Source organism: Gymnodraco acuticeps, unplaced genomic scaffold (genome assembly GCF_902827175.1).
Source record: "Gymnodraco acuticeps unplaced genomic scaffold, fGymAcu1.1, whole genome shotgun sequence".
NCBI classification, from domain to species: domain Eukaryota; kingdom Metazoa; phylum Chordata; class Actinopteri; order Perciformes; family Bathydraconidae; genus Gymnodraco; species Gymnodraco acuticeps.
This window is the reverse complement of record NW_022992351.1, coordinates 7,045,616-7,065,749: the sequence shown is the minus strand read 5'-3', so window position 1 is coordinate 7,065,749 and position 20,134 is coordinate 7,045,616. Positions and strand designations below refer to the sequence as shown.

General features: G+C 40.3%; 1 protein-coding gene across 1 annotated transcript in view; it reads right to left on the bottom strand.

Annotated features, from left to right (window-relative positions):
- Positions 1–20,134, bottom strand: part of ubr4 (ubiquitin protein ligase E3 component n-recognin 4) — a 49,803-nt gene that overhangs the window by 29,335 nt on the left and 334 nt on the right. The window contains 30 exon segments of the mRNA XM_034208921.1: positions 1,426–1,526; positions 1,612–1,713; positions 1,855–2,061; positions 2,164–2,321; positions 3,193–3,290; positions 3,384–3,502; positions 5,736–5,965; positions 6,069–6,191; positions 6,478–6,660; positions 7,121–7,249; positions 7,331–7,410; positions 7,724–7,856; positions 8,294–8,573; positions 8,897–9,066; positions 9,182–9,267; positions 9,402–9,558; positions 9,637–9,824; positions 12,983–13,100; positions 13,391–13,531; positions 13,850–13,949; positions 14,207–14,397; positions 15,369–15,428; positions 15,734–15,858; positions 16,116–16,240; positions 16,390–16,531; positions 16,759–16,858; positions 17,039–17,184; positions 17,366–17,495; positions 17,615–17,718; positions 17,840–17,937. Coding sequence (XP_034064812.1) covers positions 1,426–1,526; positions 1,612–1,713; positions 1,855–2,061; positions 2,164–2,321; positions 3,193–3,290; positions 3,384–3,502; positions 5,736–5,965; positions 6,069–6,191; positions 6,478–6,660; positions 7,121–7,249; positions 7,331–7,410; positions 7,724–7,856; positions 8,294–8,573; positions 8,897–9,066; positions 9,182–9,267; positions 9,402–9,558; positions 9,637–9,824; positions 12,983–13,100; positions 13,391–13,531; positions 13,850–13,949; positions 14,207–14,397; positions 15,369–15,428; positions 15,734–15,858; positions 16,116–16,240; positions 16,390–16,531; positions 16,759–16,858; positions 17,039–17,184; positions 17,366–17,495; positions 17,615–17,718; positions 17,840–17,937 — 4,124 coding nt within the window.

Genomic DNA, 20,134 nt, shown 5'->3' with positions numbered 1-20,134 from the left:
CCTTATATGCAGCAAATCATACATTAACAAAAAAGTGCTTTACATATTTGGTACTGCACATCCCATCATGCCGTTTATTTTTTTACCTTTAAAAGCTTTCCAGAGTACAATTCTATAACACCTCACAGTTAAACAATGTAAGGATGCATTGCTCATGATTAACAATGTGCAAATAACAGCTACCATAGTGCAATGCCCATACAGCTGCCAGCCTGATGTGCTGAACACTCATTCATAGGCTAACTCACCAGTGAGCAGAAAGCAGTGGGTTCTATATGAACAATAAAGAATACAAATAACCTTTCACAAACAGGTATTTCATAACTGCTTACAGTGAGGAAGACATTTACATTATTATTGGCCGTCACAGGCTGCTGTAAACTAAACACCACTCTCTCTGACAGAACACCTCACTGAGTGATTTAACTCATATGTCTAACTTTGAGGTTTCTCTTTTCAGCCGCAGACCCCATGTCGCCTCTTTATGTGCGTCGCTAAGTTCCTCGTACTACTTGTGTACTTTAAAGCGGCTCGGCATCGTTCACAATTTGCGAGCGTCTGTAGTATATAGTGCCGCGCACATATACCATCAGGACGTTACTGATGGGGTGCGGCTGCGGAGTGATACTGTGTGTATGCAAGCCCGCATCTAGGACGGATCTATGTATCATGGCTGTAGACCTGTTAAGTAATAAAGATACCTCATACAAAGGTCTACGGATACCTTATTACTCTCCATGACCTGCGGTCAACTATATAGCCTAGCATAAAGGACTATTACACCGTCTTTCTTGAACAATCCGAAGTGTTGCCAAACGTTTGATTTGAAGGTATTTTTTGGTGCGCTGTGTTTCTCTTTCCCCTCAACTTCCGTGTGTGTTGATAACTGAGACTCTCGGCCTCCGTAGTGGCGAAGCAAATATCAAAGATCGTCTCTGCTGAGCGTTGACAAGATGAGGGGATTTTATATGAATGAATCGGTTTTTTACCGATGCAAAGACGCTACGCAGTCGATGCATCGCGAGTTCAGCCCGGTTCAACCCAAACTGTAGCCGATGTGCACTCTTTCAACCGGTGCACTCGCATCTTGAACGTTTATGCCGGTGCACCGATGCGAATCGGTGAATCTTAACATCTCTAGTCAGTATGCTTCAAAAACACATTGTTTGTTGGATAATCAAAAAGGTATCCGAAACCCTCTCCCTGACAACTTAACCTTTTGTTAATTATGGCCAAGCTAAAAACTTTACACAACTATTTGCCTGGTGAAAAGAGGGGACGACATATTTTTGGTATAATCCTCTCAATGAAGGCAGGCTTTTCACTCAAATGGCATGTTTCATTGAAACCATGCCATTTGAAGCACATATTGACCTTGTGATAGTTTTTCTTGATTTAAATAAATGTTGCTAAAAGTAGACTTACTGAGCTGGAAAAGCTTGGTGAAGAATTTGAGCACCCTGTTGCAGAACTTTGCTGACAGACTCTCGTTGGCGGTCGCCATCATAATCTGGACCAGCTCTCCACTGGCAAAGAATTGGAGCACAAGGTAAGAGAGGTAACAGTGTAAATGTGTAATAATTCAGCCCGTGTCATCAGTTGAGCAAATACCTGAATGAAAAGAACTCTTCCATGGCCTTGCGGACTTGAATGCTCTCAAGCTGCTTTTCAAGGTACTGAAGGCATTCCTCAAGGACAGACTCGTCCAAACCACTGCAGAAGATTAAAGAGTTTAAAAGAAGCAGTGAGACTCATATCAAACAATAAATGTGGGCTGTGAGTTTAAGCACCTCAAAAAAAGTAAATATACATGTCATGTAGGTTTACTTAATTACCAGATCACACATGGCATACCTGGTGGGGTCTGAGTGATGGGCGATGATGTTGTAACACCCAGTCACCAAGCGCTCGTAGATTCGGGCGAGGAAGGCGTCGGACTCGGCTGGGCCGAGGATGCGCTCCAGGGAGGTGCTGCTGATCTCAGCCACGCTCTCCGTGCTGCTCTCCAGTAGGAGGGGCAGCAGGGTGCGCACCACCTGGGAGGGATTCAACTCCTCTGTGCTGAGGACACAAACATGCAGCAGTATTAACACAGGATTTAGTGTTCTTTTATGAATATATTTCACCCACCACATTTGTCATATGTTAAGTGACTCGACTTACACAATGAGGTCGCCAGTGAGACGGACCAAAGAGAGCAGAATGTGTTTGAGAGAAGAGGCCAGAGGCAAGGACTGACAGCTCAGTGTGCCCAGGTGAGCTGCCTGGATGGCACTGATGTAGCTTTCTGATGGGATGGTATCATTGGCAAATGCATTTCGCTGTGGGGAAAAAAAATAAACACACAAGACTATTATTTTCATAATTGTCAGAACAATATATTTTTTCAATGAGATACAGAGTAGTGCTGGGTATGTAGATAAAGATACCGTGATATTTTAATACTTTTCTAAATTATATAAGATTTATTTTTCTTAATCATTAAATGATTTAAGGCAGGGGTGTCAAACTCAATTTCATCACGGGCCACATCAGCATTATGGTTGCACTCAAACAACCGGTTGTAACTATACAAAAATACATATATACATATATAATATATATATAAAATAATGTATTATATTACATGTTTGCCTCTGCATTGGATGGGATAGGGTAATAACTACATAATTAACTACGTCTGAAAGCAGATGTGTGCGGCAAATAATTGCAAGTCTCTTCAGTGAGCAGGTCATAAAATGATTTAAAAAGAAAAGCCAAATTCTGGAGAAAAAAAAAGTCAAATTCTAAGAAAAAAAGTCTAATTTGAGATGCATTGTGGGACATGTAGTTTATGTGCAACGTGCTTCTGTAAATCGGCATGTAACCGTATAATAAACATATTATATTCTTTGCAAGCTCTTGTGGGGCCACAGAAAATGAAGTCACAGGCCGGATTTGGCCCCCGGGCCGTGAGTTTGACACCCCTGCTTTAAGGTAAATATTTTAGATAATATCCCTAATTTTTAATTGGTTGCCTATTATAATTGAACACATTGTTTTTCAAGGCAGACTTAACAGTCAATCCTTTACTATACCAGCAAACTGGTATAATAAAGGCAAAACCACCCTAAACAGTGATTAGACTACATTTATCAAGTGTTTACAAAGACGGACAAAGTCAAACCATAGGCAAAAACTGAAAGGACGTACCCATGAGCCAATGTTTGGGAATTCATTGGTGTTGATGCCGTTCCAAGTCTCACATATTGTCTGAACAGCCGATGGCAAGTTCTGCATAATACTTTGACCTGTAAAGTTTCATTAAAGTTCCGGTTAAAACAATGAGTGAACAGAAAAGTTGTGATAGTGAACGCTGTATTCTTTTCTATTCTTTCACATACCTAACAGGTTGGCCTTGCAGCGGGTGGAGCCGATAGACAAAACCGCAGCATAACCTCTGAGCTTGGCATCAGTAAGCTTGTTCTCCCCTTCCTCTGGGATGTTCATCAGTAGGTAGGACCTGGTCACAACAAGGTTTATTTAGTTATCGTATCAGATAAACAGATCAAAGATTTACAGTTTAAACCTTATTTTTGTATGAAGCAGGATTAAGGAAAAAACACTAACAGGTGAATAAAGAACATCTTAACACACCCTTATATACTTTTTGAATAGAACTCTTTAAAAATGACTGTTTGGCAGGGTGCCGGTATGAGACCACAGCTATCTTTGCAAGCAAATTAAGTGATCATAACAAGTAAACAAACATGTCCTTTGTAGTTTCTGTAAAACATGTGTAGTTACTTTAAAGCCCAAAAAGTCATGCATAAAACATACTTTATATAACAGGCATCCTCAAACTACGGACTCCGGTCCGGATCCGGACCGAACCACCACTGTCTCCGGACTCTGAGCAAATTATACTTTTCATATGTATGATCTCTCTGTATTATATGTGAGACATCGCCACAACGCATTCGCAACGAGTCAAAATTCTCCGCTATGTCCACTGCAAACAGCGCTCTGCATGTCTGACTGTTCCACTGTGTTCCACCTGTGTGTGTCAACGCTTTGGTCCAATCACATTCAGCATCCAGTCAGCGTTTTTTCCCCCCAAACAATCTGCGAATCAGAGGCACAGTAGGGCGGGTCTTCGTGGAATGCGAGTGGGAAAAATGTGTGTGTCTCTTTCAACCTGTCTAAATCAGAGCGAGAATTTAAAAAAAAAAAATTCAGAGCGAGAGTTAACAGCTCATCTAGTTCCATCTGTACTGTAGCTAGTAGCCTAGTTTCACCTACCGGGGTGGCAACTGCCACCCTAAAAATAGGCCTTGCCACCCCAGCTGCCACCCCAGTTGGCAGCTTTGTTTTGAAAGAAAAGTTGTGGCTCATCGGACATTTATGAGAGAAAGTCTCTAATGTCCGAGTGCAAGTGAATGCAGCACAAGATGCACGTCATGTAACCCCTCCCCCGGTCCTGGCGCGAGCGTGGACATACGATTGGCGGCGATTTCATTTTGAACTGGACGGGAAGCATTCGGACCCAAGCGCTGAAGGAATGAGGTAGTTGCGGTCTCCAATGACAGAGAAGAGACTGTCAGTTTGACTGTACTCAGCATTGAATCAAAACGCACTACAGCTGTTGATTAATACGTTTGTGAGGCGTTTTGCTGAACAAGATGGTAATCGCCGCATTCAGCTGTAATAGACATGTCAACTTGATGCTCTGCTCATGGATGAGCATACACAACTATTAAGATGATGACCTTACGTGTGTAAATATATTTTTTTCTTTGAGGGGGTCTGCCCCCAAAAAACTGTTTTAAGTCCTGAGAAAGTCAAATAAGACGGTGTGTAAAACTACACTGCCCAGCCAAAAAAGAGTAACCACTTTGATTGAACTAGGCCAGTAGGTAAGGACTTTCCACTGGATAATAACTGAAGTATAAAAGAATGCATGACTGAAGTGATGGAGACCATGTTGAAGGCAAACAAAAAGAGGAAATAACAGGTCAAATCAAGCAAATCCCCTCTCAGATTCCACAGCAACCAGAAGAACATAAATACTGGCTGGTGATTTGATTCATCAGCTTTGTGATGGAATAAAAAAATGCACAGTGCATTTCCTTAGCTGTGGGTGAGTCCACTGACACCACTGACAATGCTCAGTTGCTGGTGTTTGTGAGTTTTTATGATGAGGCAAAGGGGGAGTTTGTTGAAGATGTGTTGGGCCTGACGAACCTCAGTGGACGCACAAGGGGGAATACATTTATAAAGCAATAATGGGAATGCTGAATGAAAGAGGGTGCAGCTGCCTTTATTCATAACTGTGCAGCTCTTACACTGCGACTCTGAGGGGTCAAGCACAGACACAATAACAATGAAAACTGCTGCATACAGATTATTTTTGTTTTTGCAACCTCGTGTTAAGAATCTTGTTGCAATTGTTTAAAAGTTTGAATGACCGTAATAAACGGACCTTTGTCTTATTGAAACATTTATTTTGGACCTTTAAGATTTGTATTTGAGTACCCCTGTTATATAACATACAAAAACTAAAAACTGGAAAATAGTTGTAATTGATGCATCTTCATTATCCAAAAGATAAAGCATACACAAATCTGTCCTGCAGTTATTTCAATCATCTCCTTGTATTATTTCAGATTGCTAGATCTAATTTGTGACGTAGACAACAGTGTGTGTGATGCTTAGTGTTAACAAAAGAGCAGAAGTGAGAGCGATTCCTTTCTCACCGTGTGAAGGCCGTGTAGACGTCAGTGAGCTGCAGTGTTGCAGGCAGTAGGTTCTTTGTGATCTCAGATGACTTGTGGGCGTCTGCTTCAATGGCCACCTTGGACATATGCTCGTCTAAGGACACCTGCACTTTAGAGATGACTGCATCCAGCGTGTAGATGGCTTGTAGAGAGGGAAGCTGATCAAGCGGAAGGATTGCGTTCGGGTCTACACTTGAGAAGGTGGAAATCTGCAACAGAATCAAGTCGTCAAGAGAGTGACACTTGTGATCAGAACTTAGTTTGGATAACAATCGATACAAAGGTCAATAAAGACTATGTTGTAATCAATACCTGTCTGGCAATGTACTCCTCTGCTAGCTCCACATCGTATTTAACGGTGCTGCACTTAGCAGCCGTCGCGTCAACCAGAGTGGCTGCTTGGTCTTCTTTCAACCCCTGCTTCACCAGGTGTTCCTGTCAGTGATCACATACGCAGAGTTCAACAACACGTGAAAAATTAAGGTCGATTTTTCATTACAATAAAAAGGACACCAACGTATTTTCAATCAAAAATGTATACATTCAGAAAAGCTATCTGCAGCATCCAATTTAGACACATTTGTCGAGTGATGCTCAGTGGAATTATCAAAAATACCGTAACATTGGCCATGAATTCAAAGTGAAATGTAATATATTTGATCAATTCATTTTTTGGCATCCATCGTGCTGATTAGCATTCTGTAAGACATAGTAGACAGACCTTGATCCAGTTCACGTATGTTGGCACCCGGAGACGTGAGGACCATCGCAGGGTGTGCAGGATGTCGCTCTCACTGGGATCACTGCAGCCCGTCTTCAGCTGCTCCATGTAGGCCTTGGACGGTGGTAAAACTCCCAGGATCCTCCACAGGATGAGGAAGTAGTACTGAAGGGAGCATGCCTCCTGTGCAGGGCGATAGATAAACATGCCCTGTTTTCCAAACCCCACTCAGTTAATGTCAGGGCTGAAATGTGGCTATTGAGTTCATATTGATTGAAATGTAACACATCCTAGTGGGGCTTCACATTAAAAAGGTTGGCCAGTACCACATTTTTTGAAACTGTATTCATAGTATAGATACTCAAATTCAAATGTTTATTTAACAACGTTTTCTGTTTCAATCTATATGCGTTGGATTTAACATTTCAAAAACAACATTTGTGCTACGTTCAGAAAACTGTTTACGGTAATATAGACAGATGTTAAACAGTCGTTTAAAAAACTGGCCAGTTTGTAAGCATTTTAAGATTTAGTCATAAAAAGGTAAGCAACTGCACTTTCCTCATTTCAAATATTGAAAGTGACTAATAGATACACCTGCATCTTCTTTACACAGTTAATAGTTTATGGGAGGAGTTCTCACCATAGGAGTGATTGGCTTGCTCTCCTGTCGTCTTGCTGTGTCAAACTGAGAGCCTGCGACCAGGAGGGAGATGAGCCCCGCATACAGTTCATCATATTTAACTGCTCCATTGAACAGCTTTGGAAAGACCTAGCAGGGGGAAAAGATGATGTTTAATACAATTAAATATCTATATTTATATTCTTCATCCTTTAGTGGTCACAGTCTCACCTTGCTGTCCAGTCTGCTGATGTCATCTTCAGACGCCTCAGGGGACAGGACGCAGTAGAACTTTGGCTGAACATTTGGATCTAAGAAAGGTTGGAAAATACATCATATTATTATTTTCTTTCTAAATGAATCTCTTTATTTTTCTGTCTTTTTCCTATATCTAGCACAAGTGTTCAGCCAGTGATGCAGGATCAGTTAGTTAGATCAACATAATATCCCAGTAATGCATTTCTGGTGAAATATAAGAATGACGTTACCCTGAACAACAAGGTGATTGCTTAAAACAACCAGTGAATTTTGCAATTTGAGAACACATGCACAGGTCATCTTTTGTTTAAGAAAAGAACCCTCTACCCAGTTGTTAAAAAAGTGAATTTCCTTCCTTAGTCTTACCTCCTGAACAGTGCTTGGCCCAGTTCTCCTCCACCTCTTTGAATCCATAGTAAAGGGGCAAGCCGCCACGTTTGCCACCATCCTGAATAGAGCCCGGCCCGGTGGAGGGGGGGGTCAGGAGGTTATACTGCACCTATAAATAGACAGACATTTAACATCACATGTATTAAGTGTGGCTGGCATGTTATTCCTACAGGTGGGGCAATCAATCCAAATGGCTCTAAACAACACTTGGCAGTATCCGAAAGGATTGAAATATGTGTGGATCTGTGGAGCTTACAAGATGTGAAACCAATAGCTTCTCCAGAGGAAATAAGTGCTTAAGCAGCTGAAGACATCTTTATACTGAATCAGCCTTATGCAATACTCAGTATGGGATCTTAAAGGTTGTTCTAGATTTGTGCATTATATATTTATGTATTTATTAATTAATGACTGCATTTGCTGGACAGTATTTTACCTAAAAAGTATTACAAAATAAAGGTAACAGAATATGCGTCTAGACCTGGTCTAGACATGGCATTTAACCCTCAGGATAGGACAATAATAAAAAAGAAATAAGCAATTGACCTGTTCATAAAGGTACACGGGCGCCTTTGAGTAGTGGCGCAGCAGGTAGTCGAAAACCAGACACAGCCGGGCCAGGTTGAGGGGCACCGCCTTCAGCTGGGAGTCTTTGCTCTGGGCCACCTCAGTGATGGCCTGGGTGACGAGTGTCAGGACGGACCGCCGGCCGCGCTCCGACAGATTGTGGAAAAGGAGCAGCAGGAGCTGGAGGTGCTCCACGTTCAGGTCGTCTTCTACTTGCACAGAGCTCTGGATAGTATGCTGCTTCAAAGTTCCCAAAAATCTATAAGGAAAGAACGGTAGAAATGGGTAATACATTTCATTAAATATTTGAAAATATGACCTAGTATGCATTTCAACAATGACATTTTCTAGAGTTTATTAATAGTTTTGAAAAACACAGCACTTCATAAAGGGGTGTCAACTCTGTTCTCGAATATTGATGAATTATAAAATGGCTGTTAATTGGTAACGTAACAAGCATTGCCAAAGTAAAGCGATGCATTGTCTGTGAGCACTCCACATATTAAAGTGATAGCACCTAGGGAACATCTTAAACAGTCCTTTAACATACGAGCCGGGTGAGAATTCAAATGGTTGTCATACCTTTCCCAGACTTTCATGCACTCCGGCACATCTGGCTCTCCTTGCACACTTGCTTTGTGCTGCCATATGAGGAGAAGTCTAGAGAGCACCGATAGGGATTGAGGGTGAATGTAGAGCGGCCAGGGACCTTCTGAAAAGGGTGCAACACCTAACTGCTGAAGAAGGGTGCTCTGTGAATTACAAGACAAACAACAACCAGTTTGTTACAAGGAACACATCATTCATGTCACTTACTCCCAGAGAGCTGAAATGCTGGTGGAGACACTGGAATAACAAAGAACTTACCTGCAGCGCCGGGGATGGAAGATCAGATGTTACCAGGGTGTGGTTGAAGTGATACAGCGCTAAAGAAAACGCTTCATCTGAAGAGCCTGAGGGGAACAAAATGCATCGTTGCCATCTATCTATTGTGGGCTAAATCCATCCTTAGCTACCAAGCCAACAAAAGGAAATCGGGGTAAAAGTGACATAACATTCATGATAAGCAGTCATTTCCCCACTGTACCTTTGACATCTTTGTCCACGTCCTTGATGATGCTGGCAAGTGTAGCCATGTGCTGCTCTGTAAGAGACACGCTCAGGTAGTTGCGGATAAAGTTGTTTCTGGACTTGAGCATTGAGGTGGTGATGAAGTTCAGAATGCTGGAGGCTAAACTGAGGAACTATAGGAAGAAGAAGTAGGAAGTTAAAAACATCCATAAGCTGTTAGTAGAGATGAATCGGCAGAATTCACTCCTCACCAGTTCCGGGTCTTTCCGGCCAGCTAAAATGTTGCCATTCTCGCTTGGATTCTGCTTACTGGGGCTTTTCAGTCTGGGAGAGGTCTCCAGAGGTGGGGGTGGTGGAGGGGGAGGGGGAGCAACTTTGTCTTTAGTTGGGGAAATTGTCTCTTCAAACCAAAGCCCCAAAATTGGTTCACTGTCATCATCTGCAGAGAAAGACAACCATTTACTTACATTTCTAAGAGTGAAGAAGAGAACAGCCCCATGACTTTCAAGATATGTGTGGAGTGGTAGCGGTGTGAGCATAAAACAAATGTAAAAAGGTTGAAACTTGTGACACCTACAACACTGTGCAGGAGATGGACTGCAATAAATAGTGAACATTTAGTGACAACATGTTGGTGATTATCCACATAAGGAAGAAACCTACATCATCTTTATTCGGAGATGTTTTAAATAATGTTCCATGCGGTCAGTGCTCCTATCCTTCCTAGATTAACCTGGAATTTAAAGTAAATGCTTTTTATACATGTGTAGTGCCAACATAGTTTTATCATTTTGAACAATGGACATACAAGTGAATTCAAGTTGGGTTCTTTTCATGAATTACATATATAAGCATTAAAATAGCATGCAATGATCACAGCTATCTTTGTGTGTTAATATTAATACATGCTACTTGCAGCAGTGACAGACAGGCAATGCTAGTCAGGCTGACACTTGAAGCAAAGCACGTTCCAGAACCCTGCTGCATTATTCCATAGTAGAAATAATTTAAAATCAACAGGAATTAAGAATTAAGTTTAAAGCACTAGCAACATGCATTAGCCACAACAAATATGCATTTAATATCAAGTTAAAATATGATCCTTCAAACTGCCAGTCCCTCGATGTAACCTCCTTAAGGCTTATCTGACGTTTTCCCACAAGTGCATTCAAGTGGCCCTCCTATAAACCATACGTTTAACTATAAATCACCAGTGCTCAGTCTGTCCAGTACCCTACACAGGAAATCCTAGACCGGCCAAATACAAGACGCTTCTTGTGGCGTGGGCTCAGAAACAATGAGAGCCTTCCTCCACAGGCAGCTGCTTGGCTTTGAGTCGTCCCTCACCCACTCAACACCTCTCATCCTAGATAACTCAAGGACAGGAACAAGTATCTCCCTTTATGTTTCCAGTGCAGGTTCTGTGTGTAATAGTGCAACACATTCAATCTATTTTTTCACTGGATTTCAAATATATTGTAGATCTTAACTCCAGCGGTTGGTCCACTGAAGTCTCTGCTTTCACTTGTCAACCGACTGGCAACACATTGCACTCGCACACCTATCCTTACAAGTGATGGCCCCACAAGGACTTGTTTCTAGTAGCTACTAATCAATCAAATATATTTAAGCTACATTAGGCATGAAAACCACCTCACGGCAACAAGAGTATTTAAAGCTTATTTTCAATAAAAGTGTTTCACTTTAGTTTAAGTTGATATTCAAATCTGCATGCAACATAGAAGGATCATAATGTTAATGTTTCAGGTGACAGAAAAATGTGTTGAAGTCAAACGTTTACAAGCACAACTTGAATGTATCGTGTTTGGGAATAATACCACTGTTTGGACATGGGATGTACGATACTACTGGGTTCAAAAACGTGTGACTGACGAGAAATGCAATGACAAGCAAGGTGACTATGATGATCAAAGCAACAAATTAAGATTGGATGTCATTTTTAAAACAACTTTTAAATAATTTCAATTATTTACCTCAGTGATGACACATCACAATATATAGCTATCACAAACATCTGATCTGTCTGACAACTACAAGTGTGCATCGAACTTTGGCCGGATAAGGCAGGGCACAGACAAACACATCTATCGATCATCCAATGGACTCTTTATGGCTTGTGTATGAAATTCATTTGTTTGTACTTTCTGATAAATGTTCTGATATGTGACTTGGGAGCACATCGCTTCTTTGCTCAGTGTTTGTCGTTTGTGTAAACGGATAAAGTAAGCTCAATCTTTAAGTTTTCTGTGTCAAAACCATTGTACAAGTTGTATTTCTAGGACACAGCTCTTGAAAGCACCTGGGAAAAGGTTGACTCAACAGAATTGCAAAACGTAGTTAGTTACTGTACATGTTCCACTTTGCCAGACAAGGTTGTGATGGGTGTGAAAACAATCATTTGCAGCCACATGTCAACACTGCTGGTATTACCCTTCAAACCACACTGAGCCACAGATGAATCTCTTTGAAAAAACATCCATTTATACTTTTCATTCCATAGAAGGGCACGTTTCAAATTGAGAGCTGTTTTGCCAAAGGCTCTTCATCTGTGGCTCTGCCATTTTCTAAGCTAGTAGGGCCACAGCTCAGAGCCTACAATTGTGAGACACACAAAAACACAATGAATCTAGGACAGTGAAGTGGACACCAAGTCTTGGACCTGAGGACAGAAAACTGCTGACCTGAGACACAAGCTGCACTTGTCTTCTCCTGTCTTCTCTCTGCTGAAATAGTAGAAACTGTCAACTACACTGTTCACATTGTGTGATGAAGGGACAAAAAAAGTAATGACATTACTGTGTGTGTGTGTGTGTGTGTGTGTGAATGCATTTCCCCTCACTGCTGCCATAACCCGACTGATCCACTGACAGCACACCTGTTTCACTGCCTTACTGATACAGCACTGACACTAGCTCCGAGATCAGAACACAAACATGACTCGGCTGACGGCACCTGCTTCCTGACTGTCACGGAGAGAAATCTGAAGCGTACCTTGAAAGCAAAACTTAAAGCTTCTAGGATATTAGCTTGTTTGTTTACTCATTTAGTGATGAGAGCATAAGTGTGCCTCCCTCCATCACACCTACAGTTACATGATGCCCTGATCATACCTTCATTTAAAAACATTCAAATAAAAAAGGTACGAATGTATTATATCTCTTTACAGTTCATTGTAATTGAAAAGTATTAGAGATGATTCAATAAGGAATTTCCGGTAAGCAATCATTATCTGTTTTTGCAGAGAGGATAAAGTCCCCATTCAGCAGGGTCCTTTTGAGGCTGCTCCTACTGCGCAGCCATGCTTCACATCATTGGCTGTAATCATCAGGAGAAATTACATCCGAACAATAACAACTGCATTTCCTCACTCCATTATGTGGCGCACCAATACAGTTTGTAATCCTTGCATTATCAAATACTTCGAAATTCCAAATGTATAATGAAGTGCAGAACAATGTGCATTTTATCTGTGCCAGGATAGAAGCAAAAATGAAGTCCTGACAATAAATATTATATAAGGAGAATGTTCAGTTTTAAGAAAGTGAAGATGCAATACTTAAATCCAAAATGAAGTACCTTGACTGCTATCTTCCTCTGTACTGCTGAAATCATCCTCGTAGTAGGTGTTTGAATCTGTAGAAGCGCTGGCATCGCTGCTGACTGAGCCTTTCCTCTGACGTTGGAGAACACAAGCCTGATGGATCCAAAACAAGAAACACTCTAAATAATGACAACTGTTTCTGATCCTTCAATTAAAGGTTTCAATCAGATTGTATTCACACAACTGTAAGAGGAGGACAGAAACAGCTGGCAAACATATATCATGTGATGGTTCCATTCCAATATTTTGCATAACGATATCTGTATTTTCTGTTGCACACGTCTGTCTAAATTACAGAATGTTCCAACGGGTTTATCCCGTCTTACATTGCACTGAAAGATGAAGTAAACAAACACTTGTGCAAATTACAAGTACGTAAATACCTTTTTGTAGGAAGTTGAGAGAAGTGTGAAGAGTAGATTGGTGAGGGGCACAGAGTCGATGAGCCTCTGGACCCTCTGGATGGAAGTGCTCTGTGCCATGATGTTGAGTTCGGCGGGGGGTCCGTCACTCGCCCAGCCCTGCTGCAAACACGGGTTTCAAGAAATACAAAGTTACTTTTGTATCCTGTTTTTTATATTGTTTCTTTCATGCTTAGATCCTTCTTTTTAATTATTATTTTAAACATACGTTTTTAAAAATCTAACTAGACAACCTTCCTAACTTATTTTTAGCATAATAATATTTTTTCTTGCCTTTCTTTTAAAGAGTTCCTTTTTAATACATTTAAGGAGTAATACATAATGAAATTTGACAGAATTGTGAACCCGTTTTATTTTTGGCTAAAAAAACTCATATAAATCGTAACAGACAAACATTTGTATTGTGTTTATCCAAATTACCCGGTGCAGAGCCTCAACTTGGAGATCCTGGAAAAGTGAAGTCAAAAGTTTGATGGCATGGTTTGCCAGGATAACAGACAAAACACCAAAGCCTTGGTGTCTATAGGAAACAAATCAAAAAGAAAAAGGAACAAATCATTAATGCACACATCTCACTTTAAGAACAACATTTATTTATTTTTTTGATATAATAATTAAACAAAAATGACATTTTCCAGAAATGTCTATGCAGTAACCACTATCTACACCTTCATTTATTTAAAAAGATGTGATGCTTAACTGATGACGATCAAAAGATGAAGCCACCGAGACACCACAAACATTATAATGACTTATTACATTTTCTTTGTAAATTACCCTTTGCCAGGCCCAAGTTTAGGCGATCCCGCGCCGTCCTTGGTGCGAGCGGCAATATCACGGACGCGCAGGGCGGCCAGGGGGTCCTTCTCTTTCCCTTTATCTGCCAGGGCCGTGGGGCTCAGGTTAAGAATCAGGTAGAGGCTGTTTAGAAGGCACCAGGCTCCAAGCAGCTGGAAGTTCTGATAATGCTGCAGTAAGGAAATAGGTCCATCAAATGAATGTATTTTTTGACCACTTTAACTTAGGGCTGCTCGATTATGGCAAAAATCATAATCTCGATTATTTTGGTCAATAATTGTAATTGCGATTATTAAATGCGATTATTCATTGACTTTGAAAACATCAATTTATTGTACTTTAACACAAATACAAATAATAATTTGAACTTTTTAACTGTTGAATTATACGTTCAGGGTAATCAACTGAAAAACCAATACAAAATAAAATTAATTATACATTCATATCTACATTTAAATAAATAATATCAAAATAATAAATACAAATAAACAAGATCAACAAACATGTTGCAGTGCACGGTCACAACCTGAAAACTCCTTAACATAATATAGCCAACATGTTGGTAAAACATATTCAACAGACTCCACTCAGTTAAACGTTGAAGGCTGGCCAACCGTCATGGTCCAGAAGTAACAGGAAATAAATGTTGAACTACAATTTAAGACCAAATAAAAATGTTTTGGCCACCATGGCAAATGCTGGTAGGACTGCTCATGTCATCTCTTAAAGATTTGTTGCTAGAAACTGGGGCTGCTCGATTATGTCAAAAATCAGAATCAGAATTATTTTGGTCAATAATTGATGTCACGATTATTAAAAACGATTATCCATTTACTTTCAAAACGTCAATTTATTGGATAAAATGAACAGTATGTTTTTAACAGTTGATTACCCTGAACTTTAAGTATAACTCAACTGAAAAACCAAAAAAAAAAAATTAATAAGTAAAAAAGAAAAGAAAATTAATAATAAAAAAATAATCGTTATATATTTCGATTACGTTGTTTTCGTAATCGTTGCAAGCCATAATCGCAATTGCGATTAAAATACGATTAATTGAGCAGCCCTACTTTAACTTCACAAACAGTAAAGTTAATGAAAAGGAACTGAACTTTTCTATCATTCTAGTCCTAGCACTCACCTCTCCTCCAGCTCTGCGGGAGTTGCTGATGGCTTGTCCAATCATTTCGTAGATCTCCAGCTGTTGCCAACACAAATGTTGTACTTGTTAGCATTTTAAATGTTCTTACGGTGTGTTTAAGGTGCCAAGGCACTAATAACATATTACTAAAAATGTAATGGCAATATATGAGACAATAACTTCAACATAAAGCCATTCAGAACGCAACTCCCTGCCCCCACAATTTGTTCATCATTTGAAATAAACCTGTAACTCACTGAGTCTTGCGAGTCGAAAAACAGAAGTTACTGAATAAAGTTTCAACGAAGCACCAGATTATTTCCTATGTGAGCATACTTTGAGAATGTTTTATTCATAATACTCACACATTTCTGGACAATTGTGGCTGCGTCATTTTCATAGTCTTCCTCTTTAGTCCCAGTGGAGGCTGAGCGCAGCTGCAAGCCGCTGCCTACCTGCAGAATGGCCATGCAGGTGGCAACACTCGTACCTAAAGGGGTAAAAAATAAACATTTATTTTGACTTGTACAAATTTAATTCAATAAATTTAACAAAATTGATAAATCAGGGAAGTACATTCAAGCAACCCAGCATAGTACTACACTGCTTTATGGTTTCATTTGTTGTAAAGGAAACAGCTATTTCTGTCCCATCTATAATTCTTCAATTTTTGCTGAAGTTTAAAACTTTTTCAATTACTGGACACAACAGTATAATTAATTTTGTCCAACAGAGTTTTTCACCTACCAGCATAGAGACAGCTCAAAGCCAGCACGGTCATATCCAGTAATCTCCCCGGTGTCAAGGGCTCCAGTACAGGCAGGGACAGTGTGTCCAAAGCCATGGTTACGTCTATCACCAGTGAATGGAATCTGGGTTTGGGGTTAAAGCATTAAAAGTTTATTGATCAGTAGAGAACATTAGTTACCAAATACACATGCAGAAACGTACACAGCTGATATTGACCCTTATAAACAAATCATAATATAAGAATGTAAATTGTATATAATAAATCAATTACCCATTGCGGACAGCAGTCGCATCGGCCACTGTGGCAGGCATGATAAAGAAAGAGTTGGCTGATACAGCATCCTGGAAACGGTTGATGTAGCGCAGAAAGTAGGGCAGGTTGAGGCACACACGTAGCAACTTCTCAGACCCACCTGGGAATATAAAACAAAACGACTGTTAACTCTGGTAAGAAAAAAGGGGTGGACAGTCATTTTGCATGTGAAAAGGTTGAGGGAAAACACCCCAAGATTCTGTTATACTACAAGAAAGATGCTTCACACTTAATCTTTCTATAATATCAGTCTTTCGAAAAAATACTTAAGGATATCAAATGTGCATCAGCACTTAAAAGACAAGATACAAAGAAAAAAATACTCACCGAGTTCCTGTAAGCTAGACACATTCTGAGAGACAAAGGCATTTTTCATTTTGGCCTGAATAGCTTGTTCTGTGGTTTGGTCATCGCAATCACTCTCAGCCTATTAGAGAGGAAAAACAAAACTGATGATTAATCAGGAGGCAAATTATATTACATACATACAACATATATCGTAAAAAAACCAGTTTATTTTCAGTAAGAAGGTTGGTTAACTCAATCAAGTTGTCATTAGTAGCTGAGAGTGGAGCAGGCGATAGGACGGCTGCTCTGCAACACTTGCCTGCATGTGTGATGCTGACGGGGAGGCCAAGATGGTGGTAAGGTCCGGGTTAAAAACTGAAGTCAGTTGATTAAAGAAGTTCATTTGCACTTCTTTTTGACGAAGCTCTGGGTTCACAGCACTGGGCAACTCCTTCTGATCTTCCACTATTAAATGAACAAAAAGGACAGTTCTGGTCAATCAAAAGCAGAGTCAGTACCTTAGTTTGGTCCCTTTATTATTCATCTTTTAATGACTCTTTTTTGGAATAAATAAATCATTTTACTAACAGTAGTAATGTATTGTTATTAGCTTAATTTTGATCCTTCCCTAAAAAGGGACACTTACCATCTGAAAGGGTCTTTACGGTTTGAGGCAACTTGGCAGATTTCATCATAGCAGTAAAAGTAATGATTTCTGTGCGATCCAGTCTGCTGCAGCCAGTGCAAAGTCCTTTTATCAGAAGAATCAGGTGTTTCTGAAGAACAAAAAGCAACGTATTTCTTAATTTAACATGTGGGTTTATATAGTTAATAGAAGTGAAAACTGACACACATTGACCATAAGCATTAAGTAGAATGCAGTTTTTCCCCTTACCTGTGATACCGCACATGCCTCATCTGGGTTCTCCAAGCGCAGCAAAGAGAATTCAATCAATACTTTGCATGCTGCAGCAACCGACAGCAGCTGATTTCTCGGTACTAGGGAGATAGAAAAGAAATGATTTGCTGGTTGTACAAAACACAACTGGTAGCATTTGAATATAGTGCCTGACATAAGCAGCAATATCTATCACAATATAGAGAAATAAAAGATACTTACTTTGACCACATACTGTGGTGATATAGTGTGCAGAGAGTGCCACGAATGATGAGTAGAACGGCTCATACTGTTTGTCGTGGTGAAGGATGTCTGATTCACTGCAAACGACAAGTGAAATATCTCATTAAACTCTCATATTTTGTTTCTGCATTCTAAATCACATATTTCCAGAAAAAAGGGGAGCTGTCTTTGTTGGTGGACCTGGACAGCTAGCCTGTGTTAGCATCAATCGTTCACAGGGACATGTTCTTTCCTTATCTATAGGGTTGGGAACCGAAACTCGGTTCCAGATGAGAACCGATAAGAAAATGCCGGGTACCGGGTACCCATACAAAATACACAATTTCGGTTCTGCTCAACGGTTCCTTAACGCGGTAGACCCTGTATTCCAGCGGGTCCGTCTGCACCGCGGTGCTGCGGTGACCCGGTGGAATACAGGGCGGACCTGGAGAATCACAGAACGGCCGGTCGTCAGCGGGCCGTTGACGGCCGGCTCGGTACGCTGACGGCCGGCACCGCCCTTCATTTTTTTAAACGGCATCATATAAATTGCGCTGACAGGCGACAGAGGTCCACAGTTGCCCCGCAGCGATGCTCCCCCGCCCTCCCGTAGACATTTCACGAGCTCAGTCACTTCATAACACCAAAGATAGGTTGCGGTAAACGCTCTGAAGTGAGGCTCCACTACACTAAAAAAGAAAAGGCAAAGTGTAATGCCTGTTAATAGCTTGCCACAGGCATAGCTCAGTTAAAATAAAGCACAGCTATTGTGCAATACATTTGTATTGCATGTATATTTTTTAGTAACAATTTCAGTTAAAGCTTTTAAGAATAAATATATTTTTGTTATCTAAACGTTTGACCTCTTTATTTTACAATTTTGGAATCGAAACGGGGAATCGATAAGAACCGGAATCGATAAGCAGAACCGGAATCGAAATCGGAATCGATACATTTCAAACGATACCCATCCCTACTTATCTATATATTTATTTTTTTCAAACAGCCTTCTACAGCTTCCAGAACATCAAAGTATTCAAGTGACGGCACAAATGTTCCATTAAAATGTAAATGCATGTAGTATCCACAATCACATATACAGACATCGATCTACATGCTAACATCTAGTTAGTAAAACCCTCATAGAACTACATCTAAAGCACATTTCTCAAAAACTCTCAGAAAGTGAAATAACATGGAGGGTGTGCTGGAGATGCCACACCACTGATGCTGACAACTAAACTTCCAGTTTAAAACACCAACAATTATGTTACACATTTTAAAAACAACTATTAGGCATAATCTGAATTCCATGCTCACAATGTAGAAAATACTTGCAATTGTGACACATAGCTGTAATTGTGTTTCAAACGTTATATACTATAGTCTACTGTAAGCATTTCAATAGATAATTGACCGTTTTTCAAACCCAAACCAGACGTTTCATTCGAAAACGAAACTTAAATGCTTGTTAGCAGTATTTGCAGGGTTGTTGTTGCTTTGGAAAATGAAACCAATAAAAATACCAGGAAGCTCTTAATTTGAATGCAGTGTTATCAGCTGATGGCACCACTAAAAAAGCCATACTATTCACTGTGTTGGTACTACTGATTTGTTATTCACTGCATGGTGACGATGAAAGTGGGGTGGTTTGCCAGACGAAATGTGCACATACAAGAGCGTACGTCTAGTTTTACTTCAAATATACGTTCCCCTGCTTGACAGACCCTGCACCAGCTTCATTGTAGTTTCAGCTACACGGTTTATTACCAAGCAGCAATGTCGCAAAGTTATAGTTGTATTGAAAAATACATTAACGGCGACCCATCACCACCTTATCAAACATAAGTGGAGTACATGGTCCACGCCTACTTCCAGCCACAGACACACAGCAGATAGCGTTTAACACTGGCAACCTTTATTAGTTAATGTATAAATTGCATGTTGACATGCAAGCTGAGCATACAGCACAAACCAAATAAAGCCAACGTATCTTAGCTGACGCAGTCAAATATTGCTGTGGCTATTTCAACGTTACGTACCAGTTCGTTTGGAAGGCCCCTTAGGTAGCTTGCTGGCTAATGTTTGTGTTAGCTAGCTAATGATGAAGCAGATTTTCAAAACCTTACACTGCGAAGCCAAATGACGACTGCGCTTCTTTAATGTCCCATTAAAGACTGACATACACCAGCCATTGGCCCAGCTTTGTTTCAAACTGTTTATGCATTACCAGCCAGTAGGAGCTTAATAGCTATTTGAGTAAGTGAGCTAACGTTAGCATATTCGATGCCAGTA